Source organism: Megascapheus bottae, chromosome 17 (genome assembly GCF_031878675.1).
Source record: "Megascapheus bottae isolate mThoBot1 chromosome 17, mThoBot2.hap1, whole genome shotgun sequence".
In the NCBI taxonomy this organism is placed as follows: Eukaryota; Metazoa; Chordata; class Mammalia; order Rodentia; family Geomyidae; genus Megascapheus; species Megascapheus bottae.
Window position 1 is genome coordinate 641,882 of NC_143525.1, and position 17,900 is coordinate 659,781.

At 51.7% G+C, this 17,900-nt stretch overlaps 1 protein-coding gene across 1 annotated transcript in view; it reads right to left on the reverse strand.

Annotated features, from left to right (window-relative positions):
- Window positions 1-5,151: 5,151 nt before the first annotated feature.
- The window catches only part of Atp2a3 (ATPase sarcoplasmic/endoplasmic reticulum Ca2+ transporting 3), a 33,260-nt gene continuing 20,511 nt past the window's right edge, over window positions 5,152-17,900 (reverse strand). Inside the window, exons 15-21 of the mRNA XM_090349330.1 lie at window positions 15,587-15,807; window positions 14,674-14,876; window positions 14,181-14,266; window positions 10,394-10,527; window positions 9,938-10,055; window positions 9,280-9,397; window positions 5,152-6,489 (exon numbers count right to left, since the gene is read on the reverse strand). Of these exons, the coding sequence (XP_090205456.1) occupies window positions 6,470-6,489; window positions 9,280-9,397; window positions 9,938-10,055; window positions 10,394-10,527; window positions 14,181-14,266; window positions 14,674-14,876; window positions 15,587-15,807 (900 nt within the window). The 3' untranslated portion in view covers window positions 5,152-6,469. The remainder of the gene's footprint in view (window positions 6,490-9,279; window positions 9,398-9,937; window positions 10,056-10,393; window positions 10,528-14,180; window positions 14,267-14,673; window positions 14,877-15,586; window positions 15,808-17,900) is intronic.

Sequence of the window (17,900 nt, forward strand, 5' to 3'; positions counted from 1 at the left end):
ATACTTCCCCATCCCTAGAGAGGAAGAAGGAGGCAGCTATTCACATTAGCCAGCGTCACGTAGGTCCCATATGTCATGGCGGGGGGGGGGGGGGGGGGTTGGCCTAGCACCTAGCTGGAGAAGTCTGATACAAGACACGCCCAGCTTTGCCACCTGTTGGGGTTTGGGGCACTGCCTGGGCTCTCAGCCTGCTTCTTCATCTGTAAGGGGGATGTAATAGCATGTCCTTACAGGCAGAGGACCCTAGAAGATGGACTACACTGAGGACAGAGGACTTGAAGCCAGTTGGAACCCGACTCCTGTGCATGTACCCATTTGCTGGCTTCTTCCATGGTGATCCGGCGCTTTGTGCCAGGGCCCCACACAACCAAGCCGAAAGCCCCCTCCCCCGGCTCCTCATTTTGCACATGAAGCTTAGAGAGGAGAAACTGGTGCTTTGAACTCCCTGGAGTGGTTCTGGAGGTACCGAAGGTTCCAGTTTGAAGCAGCAGCCACCCCAGTCCAAGCTGAACCTCCCCCCAACCCCCCAGCTGATAGGAGTTTTCTTCCTGACAAGCCATTAACAGGGAAATTGCTCTGGGCAGGAAGCCAGGCCCTTGGGGCTGGGAATCTTCAGGGCCCCCAGCTGCCTGTGAACAGAGTTACTTTCTGGAAAGCAAAGGGGTTCCAAGGAGATCAGCCCACACCCCCAAGAGGCGTTTCCATCCCAAAAGGGACCTCAACCAACTGGCACCACCTTCTATGGGGTTTGCGAGAATCAAATCCCACACTGTTCCAAGGCAAAGACCAGAGATGGTAGGATCTGGGACTGGAGTGGTGAACACGCTCCTTTGGCCTGGTCTTGACCCCAGCTGACCCTATGGCTGATGTTACAGGAGGACCCAGGCATGGGTTGCCTGTGGTAGGAACAGATGGGTGCTGAGACTAAGCTGCCCTGCATCACTCCCCAGGGACATTCTCCGGACACTCACACCAGATTCTGGAAAGGGGCAGATAATAAATGAGAGAGGAGAGAAAGTGACAGAGTGCTAGCTTTGAGGAAAAAGCCCAAGGACAAAGCTCAGGCCCTGAGTTCAAGCCCCAGGACTGGCACAAAAAAAAAGGCAGCCATTGTTCAGCCTGTCTGTCTCAAACACCACTCTTCCCCTCTTCCCCTTCCTTCTCCTCTTCCTTTCTCTTCCCTTTCTTCCTTCAAGAAGCCAGGCTTAGAGATGGAGAGGTAGATCAATGGACAGACTTGCTTGGAGTAAAGCACACACACACACACACACACACACACACACACACACACACACACACACACACACATAGCACACTGGCTTCTATTACAGCATGGATATTGGCCTTGGCATTCAAAAAACAGACTGGCACAGAGGACAAGATATTAAAAAAAAACCCAAACTGATGGAGATTTTTCACTGGTTCTAAAACACATCTTTCTTACCCTTGACCCCAACTCTAGCATGCCCAGGAAGAGACACTTCGTTTATTCTGGGGTCTTGGGTAAGCAGGAGGCAGAAATCAGACTTTCACATACTAGAGTTCATGGGCACCGTGAGGTAGGTATTAGAATCCCCATTATCCAGATGTAGAAACTGAGGATCTAGTCCAAGGTCACAGAATAAATCATTCTCATGTCTGCTGATGGCTTGAAAAGAGAATCCCCAATGTTTGACGCCTGGCCCAGGTCCCACACAAAGACTCCAGCACTTGAGAGCTGCCAGACCTGCCTTATAAGCCTAAAGGCAGGGTGACCAGCTTGGGTACTGGGCCAGGCCTTGTAGGGAGACAAGGCCCTGTTGCCAAGTGCTCAGCCCAGGGGAAAACTCCCCTGTCTGGCTAAATTTAGCAGCTCTGTGGATGTGGAGGGGACTATGGCCCATCCTGGGGCCATTACCCAGGCCTGGAGGTCAGCCTGAGCCCTCGAGGGGTAGGCACACACACCAGCCAGTCTTCTTACACACTCAGGCCCCAACGACTCAGGGGCAACCTCACTGTTGAACCCCCCCCATCATGGCCTAACCCCGGTCCTGCGGCAATACTGACCAACGGGTTCAGAGGCTCCATCTTCCCCCAGCTCAGAAGAATGCTATGTCTACATGTCTACTCAGCTCCTCTCTGGCTCCTGCTTCTTTTGGTTCTCACTGTGTGTGTCTCTGGTCAAATTGGGTTGAGGTGTAATTCACATGTAATTAATTTTACCCACTTTAGACAAACAGCTTGATGAGGTTTCATATATACATATAGCTACCTCCATCCCAGGCCAACATTCTAGAAAGTTCTTGGCTGATTCTTCGTAGTCAATCTTTCCCAAGCCCCAAACCTAGGTAATCACAAATCTGCTTTGTCTTTCTAGCTTTGCTTTTCATGGACCTTCATTAGAAGCGTGATCACAGGCCAGGTGCTTTTTGTGTTTTACCTCTTCTACTCAGCCTAGTGTTTTAAGAGTCTTCCATGCCACTGCTTTTATTTGTTCCTTTTTCTTGCAGAAGAGTATTATATTGAGTGAATACATCATTACTTGATTTATCCTTCACCCATGGATGGATGTTGGGGCCTTATAATGATAAGGCTGCTACAACTCTTGGGCGTAGGCCTTTGGAAGAAAGGAAAGGCCTTTCTCTTCCTAATCTCATTTTACTTTTTTTTTTGCCAGTCCTGGGCTTGAGCTCAGGGCCTGAGCACTGTCGTTGGACTTTCTCAAGGCTAGAGCTCTACCACTTGAGCCTCAGCACCACTTCTGGCTTTTTTTCTATATGTGGTGCCGAGGAATCGAACCCGGGGCTTCATGCATGCTAGGCAAGCACTTTAACCACTAGGCCAAACTCCCGGCCCCTCTCATTTTACTCTTATGTTAGCTGGTTGTGGGGCGTGAGCTCAGGGCCTGGCACTGTCCCTGGGCTCTTTTGCCCAAGGTTAGCACTCTCATGTTGAGCCACAGCACCACTTCTGGCTTTCTGGTCGTTAATTGGAGGTAAAGTTCCTGCCTGGGCTGGATTTGAACAGCCATTCTCAGATCTCAGCCTCCTGAGTTGCTAGGCTTAAGGCATGAGCCAGCAGTGCCTGGTCCTTTATTTCTCCTAATATAACTCCAGTGGGACGCCTCTAGCCACTGCAGGCGAGGGGGAAAGCACAGGGGCTAGGAAACACCAAGCTCTGGTCTCTGGAGGGGCAGGGGGACCCAAGGGCATTTTGGCAGCTGCCACCTCTGAGACCAAAGGGAGTGTGCCAGGGCTTGTCCCAGAATTCCCTCCTGGGTGAGCAGCTGGGAGGTAAGGAAACCTCTGTTTACCTTGGCCGCTCCATCATGGCCTGTGGACTCCATGCTGTGGAGCTGGACAGCGCTGGGCTTGGGCAGGAACTGATGGGGACAGAAATGAAGCGGGCTTTGCTTTGAGGCCCCAGAGGTTGCCAAAACCGCTGGAGCCACACACCTCCAACTTTCAGTCCTGCCAGCCACCTCAGTTCCACACACTGTGACGGTGAGCAGGTAGAGAGCCTTGGGTGAAGCACTGCTCGGGGCCTCAGGTTCCTTATCCCTTAAAACCGAGCCCTGGTCCCTTCTTGGCGTTAGTCAGAGACTATGACAGCTGAGGACTAGATCTCATAGATTGCCCATGTGGCAAAGTGAATCCTCTGCCCACACCAGTTCCAGCTATGAACTCCATGCACACTCTGTCTCCCCCAGAAGTTCCAAGAGCTCGGGCATGCTCAGCCAGTTGGCTTCCTATGTCCTTGCACAGGCCTAAGCTCAGAAAGACCCTGCACTCAAATGATCTATCCCTATAGGCTTTTAAAAAAAAAATGTGTGTGTGTGTGTGTGTGTGTGTGTGTGTGTGTGTGTATGTAGGTGTGTACACATGTGCTAGTACTGGGGCTGGAGGTAAAAGTCTTATAGACTTATTTTTCTCTGGCTGACTTTGAACCCCAACCCTCAGATCTCAGCCTCCTGAGTAGATAGTATTACAGTTTTTAAGAATCATTGTAGTGCTTGAGCTAAACCCAAGGCCTCTTGCATGCTAGGCACATACCCTTCCACTGTGCTATGTCTCTGGCCCAGAAATATTCCTTGGGTCCAGCCCAATAATTTTTAAACAATATTCCATTTTTAATAGGCCACTCAGCAAATTATGCGGTCAGTCCCGCCTCTGACCCAGGACAGCTGGGTAGAGAATTAGTTAATACATTTTCAAGGTGAGTCACCCTGTCAGAGGAGACAGGAACATGGCTAATCCCTTCCTAGAGCTTGGCTCTCACAAAGCCAGGACAGGCCTGTGTGTTTCATACCTCAAGAGGCCCAGAGATATTAGCAGAGGGAAGCCATGGGCGAGGAAATGGGATTTTGGAAGGACCACAGGTAGATGGGGTCCTAGGGGCTGAGGAATGAGGGAGAGAAACCTCAGGGAGTTTCAGTCCTGAGACCTGCAGGATCAGCGAGTTCAGGCTGCAGTGCCACCCCCAGCCTTGTTTTTTGGGGGCTGGTATGCTGCTGGGAACCAGTGGTTCACATCTGCAACCCTAGCTACACAGGAGCCTGAAGACTATGGTTTGAAGCCAGCTTGGGTAGACAAATTCAACAGCCTCCTATAGTCAATGAACCAGAGGAAAAAAAGTCAGTAGAGGTGTGGCTCAAATGGTAGAGAAAGAGCCTTGAGTGAAAAAAGCCAGGCAAGAACATAAGGTCCTGAGTTCAGGCTCCCAGTACCAGCACACAAAAAATTACCTTAGAGATGGTATATGAACCATAAAATGCTACAAAGAGGGGCTGGGAGCATGGCCTTGTGTGTGCCTAGTATGCATGAAGCCCTGGGTTCGACTCCTCGGTACTACATACACAGAGAAAGCTGGAAATGGTGCTATGGCTCAAGTGGTAGAGCGTTCACCTTGAGAAAGCCCAAGGACAGTGCTCAGGCCCTGAGTTCAAGCCCCAGGACTGGGAAAAAAAAAGAAAAGAAAAGAAAAGAAGTTTGTGTTTAAACTGTCACGGGCTATCTGTCCATGTGAGCAGGCAGTGGAGGCTGGTCAGTCAAGCCCTGAGAAGCTCTGTGTTGGAGGGAGAGACCCATCCAGGTGATGGAGGAATTCTAGACTCTTGCATTGCTGAGGTCCAAGTGGGCACCCACCAGAAAAGACACTTGTGGAACTCCACTCTCCCAGACACACAAACAACCTTTATTTCTCTACCAGGCAGGATGTCAGCAGTGGGTACAAGGCCTGGTCCCTGGACTCCATTTCTCTCTTGGGCCTTCCAGAGCTTTGGAGGGGAGGAAGCATAGCGGGCAGGCTATGATGGGAAGAGCAGGCGGGACAGAAGTCTTGATTTACATATAAAAGAATCATTTTGTACAGGCTCGGGAAGAGCAAAGACAGGTATTTGCAGGGTTCTGCTAGGTCTAGTTTTTGCCAGAGAAGAAGAAAAAAGCAGTTAAGAGAGATAAAAACAACAAACCTGTCTCTTAAGTGCTATCTTCCTCCCACCTGTTATCCACAAGCAGATGGTGGGTCACCCGAGAGGGAGGGAGGAAGAGAGGGAGGGGAGGAAGTATGCTTGGGGGGCAGCCATCCTGATGACCTCCTTCTGTGTGTGGGGGGGGGGATGGGGGTGGGATGGGCAGAGTGAGACCTAAGACCTGCACAATCTCCCAGCCAGGCAGATGATGCCACACACTGGGTGGGTCAGAGTCACATATGTGTCTAGAGGTCACATCTGGCCTCTGCTGGATAGATCAGCCACAGCTGTCTGTTTGGGGTGGTGAAACCTGAACTTGGGAAAAGGGGGCTGAGGACTGCAAATGTAGCTGGAAGTCAGACAGGCTGTTCAAGTCCTGGGGGCAGGGGGAGGCGCAGTCCATGCCTGGCCCCTCCTTCCTGTCTGCGTTGTTCCCTCTGACCCCTCAAGTCTCTGGGGGCCTGTATATATAAACAGAAACAGGCTCCAGCTCTCCTGAGTCCTTTGTGGGGCAGGGCCAAGTTGGGGAGGCCCTCCCCCACACGTCCCCATCCACACAGCTGGGCCCAGATGGCTTCCTCTGACCCCTCCCCCTGCTCCAGGGCCAAACCGACTCCAGACCAGAGGTCAGAGCTTAGAAAAGTCCAGGCTGTTAACAAACATGTAAAGTGCAGCCACAGGTTATGAAGCAGAGGCCCTGCTGAGCTAGGAGGCGCATGGGGAGGGGTGCTGCAGGTCTGAGGTGGGTGATGTGGGGCCATCTGTGGCTTTTCGGAAGAACCTTCTGGCCTGGGGCTTCAGGAAGGGAATGTCCCAAGAGAGCCATGGCACCCACAGTGAGGAAGAGAATGAGGAGAGGGACGCTGGGGCCAGCCTCAGTCCTCAGTTGTCAGTCCTGTGTGTCATGTAGGGTCAGGTGATCAGATGGGAAGCGTGGTGGCAGGGTTTAGGGACAGAGGACCAAAGCCTGGGCATCATCAGTCTGAGGTCCACAGAGAGCTTCTCCTCTACTCTATACGCTCACTTCTGGTCCTTTTTATCTGGAAAAGAAACCCGAGAGCACATTAAGACATACTCGTGACAGCACACACATTTCAAGCTGGCCCCCTCCGGCCTCCATTTCCCTTGGGACAGTCTCTTCTCCCCACCATGGCTTTGCCCAGTTCTGATGCTCAGCCTGGCCAGTCCTTCTGAGCTGCAGGACAGACACCCTGCCCTTGCTGCCACCCCCCCACCCACCAGCACCCTACCAGGCTTTCCTTCCAACTACCCCCCAGAGATAACTCTTCTCCTTCTGCCCATCTTGATGTCCTAGCTCGTCGCACCCACTCCGACCCTCCTGTGGTGGGATCACACAGAAACCCAAACGCAGCCTCCTGGGCCCCATTCACGGCTCTTCACTGTCCAGCAATACCCTGGACCTTCCCTGACCCATCTCCACTCAGCCTCTGCAGCCCTCCCTCCCCTAGCCCAGCTCCTGACAGTGGCTCAGCGGCATCTGGGCAGAACCAGGGCTGGAGCAGCAAGATTCTCAGCCCCCAAACTGACCCTGCTCTCAGTTCTTCCCATAACACATCCTTGTAAATCCGGAGTATGCCGCAGCATCAGGCTTCAGCAAAACTTCCCTAAAAGGTCACTGGGCAGCTTGGGAACGAACATAAAGGGTCCCTTCCCCCCCCCACCCCAGCTCTGTCCCACTTTAGGAGGCCCAAGGGACTGCAGCGGCCCCACTGGCCCAGGATAGAGCAAGCACACACCCTGCCTCAGGCACAACCACAAGAACCCAGCCTCATCCCTCCTGTGGGTCCTCTCCCCGCTCTCCTTCAAGCCAAACTGTACTCAGACCAAAGTCAACATCTCCAGTCAGTGGCCGAGGTAGAAATCCTGTCTAGCACCAGCTAACCCTCAGCCAGGCCTCCCTCCCAGACCAGCTCGGCATCATTCCCCAGCCCCTTCGCTGTCTCCCATAGTTACCACAAACCCCACAGGAGCTGCGCACGCTGTACAGCTCCTCTCACCCTGAGCTAACACCCAGCACCTTTACCTCATTTTCCACAGCCCTTGATGCCCTGTGGGCCTCAGCTCTCTGCCTTGGCACCTCAGCCACCAGCCCCATTACAAGAACCCTTAGTCTATGCCAGGTCAGGTTCAGTTCTGTTGAACTTTTGCTAGAACCATGAATCTTCTATAAATGACTCCAACCCCTTGCCTAGCAGCCCTTTTAAGCTACCCTAACCTCCACTCTCTCCTTTCCCCCCTCCTGAAGTGCCCAAGATTCTTCTGAGCCCAGCAACCATTGCTGAACAGCATACAACCTAGGGCTTTTCTGACAACTGAGAAATTTTAAGCCGTGGGCAGAATTCTTTCATTTTCAATAAAACTTGAGATTCCTTGGCTGTTAGGCCACTAGGCGCATCTCTTGAGAAAGTCAAAGAAATCAGGCCGGGCACAGCGGCTCACACCTGTAAATCCTAGCTATTCAGGAGGCTCAGATCTGAGGATCGCGGTTCAAAGCCAGCCTGAGCACTAAAGACCGTGAGGCTCTTATCTCCAATTAACCACTAGAAAACCGTGGCTCAAGGGTAGGGTGGTAACCTTGAGCTGGAGTTCAGGGACAGCACCCAGGTCCAGAGTTCAAGCCCCATGATCACCACCACCACCACCACCATCAACAAAAAGTCAAAGACGTCACCCAGTGTGCCTGGCCCTGGTGGCTGCAGTTTCTGGCACTGGATTTATTTCCTCTTAGGCCTCTATCAGAGGTGTCCCCATAGGACGAGCAAAAAGAATCATGTATGGCTGTGTGTGTGTGTGTGTGTGTGTGTGTGTGTGTGTGTGTGTGTGCGCGTGCGTGTGTGTGTGTTGGTCCATTCTAGCTCCAAGAACTGTGACAGACCCCTCTCTGGCTGAGTGCTCCTCGCTCTGGCTGAGTATCCCCTGCCTCTGCTGGTCACCCCACTCTGAGTTGAGTGTCCCCCCTGCCCTGCCCTGCTGGTCACTATTTAGGTAGATCTGTGGAAGGCCAGCTTCTCCAGAGAAAAGAGGATCCTTCGTCAAAAGATAGATAGATAGATAGATAGATAGATAGATAGATAGATAGATAGATATTTTTTAGTAACATGCAGCAGTTGATTGGGCTGCAGGGGAATGGGGGCTCTTATGGAATGAAAGGCATGTGGTTTATTTGTATCCTCCTCCTGCTCTCTGAGACAGGGACACATTCCCACCAGAAGTGGCCCCCAGTGTTCTGGATGCTTGAAGCAGGCTCAGCCGCTGCCTGGCCCAGCACACCCCCCTCCCTGGCCATCCCCACAGTCTGTGGTTCTGCACACAGTCTTCCTTCTCCTGTCAAGTCAGATTCTCTCTTGCTCCCACCCCTAAGGTGAGAGACTCAACCCCATTTAGTCTGGGGTCCAGGAAGTAGTCAGCAGCTGCCAGTGTTAGGCTTGTGCGAGTGTTCTGAGAATGCCTAGATAGAAATAGGCCACATACAGGGGTCAGGGCAACATAGTCCTGGGAGGTAGGGCAGGTGTGGTAACAGGTGAGGAGACCAAGGCAGCACAGCTGAGCAGTGCTCCCACATTCTCCGTGCATCCCCACAGATTAGACCCCCCCACCCCCCCACCAGACATTTCAGCCTTTTACTTCTTCCACTTTGTGCTGCAACAATAGTTGCCCCATGCAGGGGGGGGGTGAGGGGGAGACGAAAGGGGGGGTGGAATCTGGTCCACCCACTGTGATGTCTACCTGTCTACCCCAGCAGGGCTCAGAGCAGGTGGGCAAAGCAAGATGGAGAGGAGCCAGCAGAAGAATGGAGCATCGACACTCACCTTCCACGTGGTGCCGGGACAAGTATTTGAGGGCCTCGTCAAGCAGGATGACAGGCAGAGATATCTGCAATACCACTCCCCACTGGTGTCCACTCAGGGGAGTCACCTGGAAGATGAGCTGATGGGAGAAGGGGTCCGGTTAAGGCCAAGCTGAGGAATATGTGGCCCAGGAACCATGTAAGGCCTACACAATAATGTTACGTTGACAGAATGGACATATCCACTCCTCAAATGCTTCTTCTTGATTGCCTGAAGCTGGAGACCTGTACTGGTAATTTTACATGATCCACAGGGGATCTGTAGGTACCCCAGGAAGCAAAGGGTACCCTGCCTTGGCTGACCCAGCCCTAGCTGTCCACCTGAGGCCCCTACCCTTTGCCCACTCTGCTGAAGTGCCATCCCCTCTCTATTGGAAAGGAGAGCTCTTCTCTAGGAAAATTCTGGCTTGGGCCCACCCCAGGCCCAGGATATCCCCTCAAGCAAGGGGTCTCCATCTCTGTCTGGTCAGACCTCATCTCTCTGTCCTCCGAGCAGCATTCACTGCAGAGGAGTCTAGAAAGGCCCAGAGCCCCACCAAGGCATCTGATAGATAAAGGTTAATTGGTTCCTGTCACCCCAGTAACTGAGGAGGAAGAGTTAGGCTTCTGGGGCAACTCACAGGAAGAGGTGGCACGAGCAGGATCAGAAAGTGCAGAGCCATGGACACAGCCACGGCTGCCAGCAGCCAGGGGTTCAGCCAGGGTGGCATCCGAAGGAGAGACTGGTTCTCAGAGACACTACCAAGGACACGGGGGCAGGGGGAGGGATGAGAGGCTCAGCTCAGGAGGTGTCCCAGGACACAGGAAGCCTGTGTGGATTCCCGTCTCAGCCCTTCCCTGACTGGAGTGCAGAGCCAGGGACGTTGTCATCATGGCCCATCTAGCCCTCTGAGGCCTGGACCCCCTTTCTTTGTCTCTCAGATCCAATTTTAGACCCTCCACTTCTTCAACCCCCAACCTTGGCTTATTTTTCTCCTGGATCCTAACTCCCCCCTTCCTTCCTCCCACCCCCAACTCTCATAGCTTCTTCTAGCCCCTTCCCACCCTTAGAAACCAATTCTGATCAGCCGGCCTACCTGTTGAGGGCATTGCACATTTCAATGGTTACCAACACAGACAAAGCCATGGTTGTAGGGAAACGGGACTCAAAGACCTCACAGTCGATGCCAGTAAAGAGTGGGTTGTCCTCTGAGCACTTCAGGAAGTTTCTCTGTGGGCACCGTGGCCGGTCAGGAGGAAGAGTTATGGGTGGCAAGAAGAGAGCAACCCACCACCCCTGCTTGCAGCCATGCGATAGGAGGCTGGGGAGGCTGGGTTACATCTCCCAAGATAGGGCCAGGGAGAAACACGTGCACAGAGAAGGGTACTGGGGAAATATGGGGACAGCCACTGGCATTGGCGGGGAGGGGGGATGGAGGCACCTGTGAGCCGTAGGACTAGGGGAGAGCTCCAGATTTTGCTTTAACCTCCTGGGTCTCTGAGATACCTGAGTGTAACTGACAGACTAGTAAAAAATTTATCCATGAAAATCTTCCCATGTGGAATTGACCTTGGTGGGCTAGAGTCAAGGCCATGCAGGCCTGTTCCTCCATTCCTGCTCCTTCCCTTCCTGCTCTTGCAACTGAGTGCCACCACCCCACGTCCTGCTTATGACACAGATGACGTAGCCAGGACATAGCCTAAACACAGCTTCCCCGTGATGAACGGAAGCTGTCAGAGCCAGGCGCCAGTGGTTCCTGTCTGCAATCCTAGATCCTCAGGAGGCTGAGACTTGGCGCTGGGGGGCAGTGGTTGGGGGGGGGAGCTGTAGTTCTAAGCCAGTGCCTAGCAGAAGACTGAGACTGCATCTTCAATTAACCAGTGAAATTCTGGACTGCAGGGTGGCTCAAGTGATAGAACACCGACCATGAGCAAGGTAACAGAATCAGAGGACAAGACCCCCTGAGTTCAAGCCCAGACACAGAAAAAAAGGAGCTTTCAGCCTCATGGCTCTTGAAGCCTCAGAGGGTTTTCTTTCTATTCCTCAAAATCTACTGTGAAAACATTCCAGCTGAGGACATTCAGATTCTCCCCAGTCTCAAGCTCCTACTCCATGGGCCGCTACCATTCACGGCCTTCCCATGTCACAGTCTGTTCTTGGGAGTCTCAAGGTCTCAACTTGGAGACCTTTCGAGGTAAGGGTTTAGAACTAGGGGCCTGCTGTGAAATAATGCTCTAGAACTTGCAGCATATGTGCTAATGGGCTGTCTGAGCAGTAGCTGCTCTGTTTCCTCTGCCCACGGGTGCAGCTGATAAGGCTGCTCTATACACCCTATCTTGGGTGCAGGAAGAGGAGTTACAGAAGACTAGGTTTGTCTATACCTCTTACAACAGAGATGGAGAATCTTATCTTTGCAATTTTTTTTTGCTAGTACCACGGTTAGAACTCAGAGTGTCAAATAGTCTCTCTTAGTTTTCTTGGCTCATTACCGCATTTCCAATCTGTCATTTTGCTGGCTAACTGAAAATGGAGTCTCATGGACTCTTCTGCCTAGGCTGGCTTTGAACTGTCATCTTCAAATTTCAGCCTCCTGAGTAGCTAGGATTATAGGCATGAGCCACCTATACCAAGCTTGAATCTTACCTCTTCTAAATAGACTATGGGATTAAAAAAAAATCCAAACCCACACTCCAGCCTTTCAGGCAAGTGTGACTTTGCCCCTCTTGCACACTGGAGTTGGCATTGGAGCCTTGCACACTCTGCTCTGGATAGGGGGGCTACCACTGAGCTACACCCACCTGCACCCCTTTGTATTTGGTGCTGATCATACAGAAGGGAAAATGTCCTTACCTGAGGGCTTTGCTTTACTCAGCAAGGCTCCCCGACTTGTCCTCCCTACCCTCCATCCCAAATAGCTCCTTCTGATGAGGAGCTCAGGACTGGCACTTCTGCTCTCCTAGGTATATCACGAGCCCTGAGGGATCCCATTCCTACCTGAGAAGCCTGCTTACGCTGCTTTCCTATCTGCCTGCTTCCTATTTTCCTTATTTTGTTTCGGAGACATCATCTCACTATGCATCACAGGTTGGCCTTGAACTTTATGATCCTCCTGTCCTGCCTTAGCTTCTGCAGGACTTGGATTACAAGTCTGTGCCTCCACACCTGGCTCCCCTTTGGGTTTCACTAACTTCACATATACGCCTTTACCGAGTATCCGGTGTCATCCTAAGCACTTCACAATGATTAATTTAGTAATCGTCTTGAAAGTTGTGTGAGAGAGCGTTATTATCTATTTTATAGATGAAGAAACCAAGGCACAGAGAGGGCAGGTAGCTCAGCCAAAGTCACACAGCTAGCATGTGACTCCTGGAGCCAGGATTCCGATCTTATGCCTTCTACCTTTAGCTACTCTGCTTTTTGGTAGTTGCTTCCACAAATCCTGGGTCTTTGGACTTCTGAAACCCAACAACTCTAGCTGAAAGTTCTACCGTAAGGTGGCTACCTAGCTGGTGCTGGTGGCTCACGTCTGTAACCCTAGCTACTCAGGAGGCTGAGGTCTCAGGATCGTGGTTCAAAACCAACCTGGGCCTTTTGGTTGGCAAGGAGCCTGTGCGACATCACAGAGGAGGCATGCAGCTGGATGGTGGAGAGTAGGGGGCCCTCAGTCTACAGGACGGTGACATCCTCTAGGCTAAAAGGAAGCAGCACAGCTCCACACTCTAGGCTGCGGTGCTTCTGAGGCCCACAGGAGCCAGATTCCCCAGGGTGACCTGTGGCTCTGCAGGGAAGGGGGCAGAGGGACCAGCAATGTTTGGGATGTGCCAGGAATGTGCCAGGTGCTAGTGGCTCACACCTGTAATCCCATGTACTCAGCAGGCTGAGACCTGACCGACCATGGTTCAATGCTGCCTGGGTAGAAAAGTTGGCTAGATTCCATCTTCAAAATCACCAGCAAAAAGCAGGGCTGCAGGGGTGCCTTAAGTGGTAGAGCAACAGCTAAGCAAGCAGAGTTGAGCAAGGGCAAGGCCCTGAGTTCAAACCCCAGTACTGCCAAGAAGACCAAAAAAAAAAAAGTGCCTTCTGTCTAGGCTGCCATTCTTTTGTTTGTTTGTTTTAAAACCAGTCCTGGGGACTGGATTCAGGGATTGAGCACTGTCCTTGGGCTTCCTCAAGGCCAGTGCTCTACCACTTGAGCCACTTCTGGCTTTTCCTGTGTATGTGGTACTGAGGAAGCTAAAGCAAACCCGGGTCTTCGTGTATGCTAAGCAAGCACTCTGCCACTGGGCCACGCTCTCAGCTCCATTTTTATTTTATTATTTATTAATTTATTTTTTTTTGTGGGTCGTGGGGCTTGAACTCTGGGTCTGGGCGCTGTCCCTGTGCTCTTCAGCTCAAGACCATCACCCTACCCTTGAGCCACAGCCCCTTTTCCATTTTCTAGTGGTCAACTGGAGATAAGAATCGCACATTCTTCAGTGCCCAGGCTGGCTTTGAACCGCGATCCTCAGATCGCAGCCTCCTTTGTAGCTAGGGTTACAGACGTGAGCCACCGTGCCAGCTTGGGCTGCCATTCTGTGCAGAAGGAAAGCCACCCTTGGGGCCAAGTGAGGAACCTTCCAAGCCAAGGCTATGCTGACGGTGACAGCTTCTGGAGCTTGTGTCCGAGCTGCCCTGTGCGAGGCCAGGGCAGGTACCTCCCAGCCAGAGGCCTCTGGTTCTGACCCTCAGAAATATCTGCTGACCCTCTGCCTGAAGTTCCACCATGCTGCAGTCACTCCTTTGAGACCCGCTCTGTTTGGAGGCTCCTGGGTGAAGGGAAGAAACCTCTGGGTGTTTGTGGCCTTTAGTCCCCTAACTAAGGAAAGGTGCCTGGGTGTGCTCACCAGCTGGTAGAAGGTGAGATGAGGTCCCTCTGTGTCATACAGGAACCACCAGGTGGCAGCTGCCACAGTCGCCAGGCCTACGTACACTGCAGATAGAGGGAGAAAGGACGGTACAAGACACAGCTGCGGATCTCTGTTGCCCTATTTCTTGGGCTTTTCTTAGAGAGCCACTCTGTCTTGTTAAGTCGTCAGGTTCTTCTCTTCTGTTGATCTTGGACATGAACATGCAGGCTGGAGATGCAGCAGCCATTCTGTCACCCTGAGGGACACCTGCTTGAGAATGGAGCTACAGCAGAGCCAAAATATGAACGGTGTTACCATCTGTGGCCTGGATCCAGCCACACCTAAAGTATACCTAGTCCTTTTAGGTACACAAGCTCCTAGAGTTTCTTTGGCAACAATGGCTAAGTTGAAGTGTCTACATTCTGCAGACTTAACTGGCACAGCTCCTTAGAAAGCTTAGGAATGCAACCGAGGCACGGCTCCTGCTCACCTCCAATAGCTAAATACCGGAAGAAGAGCCAGCCACTGATGAGGGCCTCTTGAGGGTTCCTGGGAAGCCGCTCCATGATGTCCAGGTCTGGCGGGTTGAAGCCCAGGGCTGTGGCGGGAAGGCCGTCGGTCACCAGGTTCACCCAGAGAAGCTGCACAGGGATCAGGGCTTCGGGCAGGCCCAGAATTGCTGTGAGGAAAATGCTAGAAAGAGAGGCATATGCTCTAGCCCCAGCAGGCAGAGGCACAGTCTCGCTCACAGCCCAGGATGGAGTCGCCCTGTCTTAATTACAACTGTCTTTTGGCTACCACTGCTGCCACAAGCGAGGTGCGTGCGTGCGTGCGTGCGTGCGCGTACAAGCCAGGGTAAGCAAGCAGGGCACCACCTATTTCTGCCCAGCCTATCTGCCTCAGGACTAACTCTGAACTTCCAGCCTAGTAGGGAAACACACACCTACACACACACTCGTGCTTAATCCTCCACAAAGGAGGACCTGTTTTTTGTTTTAGGTTTTGGTTTTGTTTTTTTTGTGGGTCATGGGGCTTGAACTCTGGGCCTGAGCCCTGTCCCTGAGCTCTTCAGCTCAAGTCTACCACCCTATCCTTGAGCTAAGCCCCATTTCCATTTTCTAGCGGTTAATTGGAGATGAGAGTCTCAGGTCCTTTTGTACCTGGACTGACTTTGAACCTTGATCCTCAGATCTCAGCCTCCTGAGTTGCTAGGATTACAGGCGTGAGCCACGAGGGCCCGCTAGGACCTGGCTCTTCTGAGTCTCTAAGCTGGGGAGCTGGGGAGGTGGTCAGAGTGGTGGCGGGTGCTAGAGGGTGGGTTAGATCATGTTTATGGATCGGCAGGCATGGATAGATTGATCCCTGGTCCAGAGGGCAAGGGAGGAGGAGCTTCGGGGCCTCACCAGACGACCTCGCCAACGTTGGAGGAGATGAGGTAGCGTATAAACTGCTTCATGTTGCTGTAGATAGCTCGGCCCTCTTCCACCGCTGCCACAATGGAGGCAAAGTTGTCATCCGACAGCACCATCTCTGCAGCTGACTTGGCCACAGCTGTGCCTGAGCCCATGGCGATGCCAATCTCTGCTTTCTTCAGGGCTGGGGCGTCATTCACCCCATCACCAGTCTGTGGGCCAGGTCAGAGAGGTCACACCTGAGACGTATTCCTTCCACTGCTCTGTCTCACCTCACGTCAGCTATCCAAGTTGTAAAGGGAGGATGGTGGTTCAATGCCAGCCCGAGCAAAAAGTTTGCAAGATACCCTCTCAATTAATAAGCTAGGCCTGGTGGCTCACACCTAAGTTCCCAGCTATGTGAGAAGCCACAGATAAGGGGATTGAGATCTAAGGGCAACCCTGAGCAAGACTCAAGATGCTATCCAAAAAATAACCAAAGCAAACAAGGGCTCAACTGGCAGAGAAACTATAAGGTCCCAAGTTCAAACCTCATAAAACAAAAACAAATAAACAAACAAACTCATAGTTGGGTGCTGGTAACTCATTCCTGGAATCCTAGCTATTCAGGAGGCTGAGATCTGAGGATCATGGCTTGAAGACAGCCTGCACAGGAAAGCCAATAACCACCACGACACTGGAAATGGCCGGGAGTAAGCCTAGTGGTAGAGTGCTTGCCAAGCATGCGTGAAGCCCTGGGTTTGATTCCTTGGTATCAAAAAAAGTTGGAAATGATACTGTGGCTCAAATGGTAGAGTGCTAGCCTTGAGGAAAGCCCAAGGACAGTGCTCAGGCCCTGAGTCCATGCCTCAGGACTGGCAAAAAAAAAAAAGGGTACTGGAAGTGGAGCTGTAGCTCCAGGGGCAGAGCACTAGTCTTGAGGCACAAAAGCACAGGGACAGTGCCCAGGCTCTGAGTTGGAGTCCTAGGAGCTTAGACAGGGGGCTGAGTATAAGAAAATCAAATTGTAGAGAAGATCAAGTCTAAGTTCTGCGAAAATGATGATGTGAGGTTAGAGAAGAAGGGGGCAGGGATGAAATTCAAGTTAGATATGGAATCAAAGAGAAACTGAGGTTGGGAAGAAAATTGGTCAGTTCAGGGATAAATTCAAGGTTGCAGTCAGAGTCAAGAGCCAGGGAGTCGATGTAAAAGTCAGGGTCAAAACTGAACTCAGGCTCAAGATTAAAAAAAAGAAAAAAACAAAAAACCCCCACAAAATTAGTCAAGTGCTGGTAGCTATGCAAGATCCTGATATATGAGGATTCTAGTTTAAAGCCAGCTCAGGCAGGAAATTATCACTAATTAATAATTTTTGTGTGTGTGTGTGTGAGTCTTGGGGCTTAAACTCTGGGCCTGGACACTCTCTCTGAGCTCTTCGGCTCTAGGCCACCAACCTACCCCTGAGCCACAGCACCACTTCTAGTTTTCTGGTGGTTAATTGGAGATAAGAGTCTCTCGGACTTTAGTGCCTGGGCTGGCTTTGAACTGTGATCCTAAGATCTCAGCCTCCTAAGTAGCTAGGATTACGGGAGTGATCCACCAGAGCCTGGCTAATTAATGATTTTCTTAAAAGCCAGAAGAGGAGCTGTGGCTCAAATGGTAGAGCACTAACTTCAAGCAAAAAAGCGTAAGGACAGCTCTCAGGCCCTGACCTCAAGCCCTAGGACCAGAGCAAGAGAAATAAAAGATTAAAGGGCTGGAAGGGTGGTTCAAGTGGTAGAGGGCTTGCCTAGTAAGCTCAAGGAGCCACCAGGTTCAAACTCCAGTACTACTACTAGTAGCAGTAATAATAATATAATTAATTTAAAAAGCAGATTAAGATAAAGGCCATGCCCAAGTCAGAGGCCAAGTGAAGGTTATTCAAGTTTGAGTTGCTGTCAAGGTCAAGATTGGAGGCCAGATAATAACTGAGGCCAAACAAAAGATGGGGAAGGTAGATCTCTGGGATGAGTTCAGAGCCTGGTTCAAGGCTAGAATTCCTATCATTATCCAACTCAAAGCAAAATATCTAGTCCAGATGGAGGTCAAAGTCAGCACAGAGGTCAAAGATAAGGGCAAAGACAAAGTTAACCACCAGTTTACAAGCCAAGAGGCCAAAGGCTCATGCCTGCAACCCTAGCTACTCAGAAGCCTGACATCTAAGAATCGTGGTCCGAAGCCAGCCATGGTTGGAAAGTCCATGAGATTATTAAACAGCAAAAAGCTGGAACTGGAGCTGTTGCTCAAGTGGAAGAATGCCAACCTTGAGTAAAAAAGCTAAGGGACA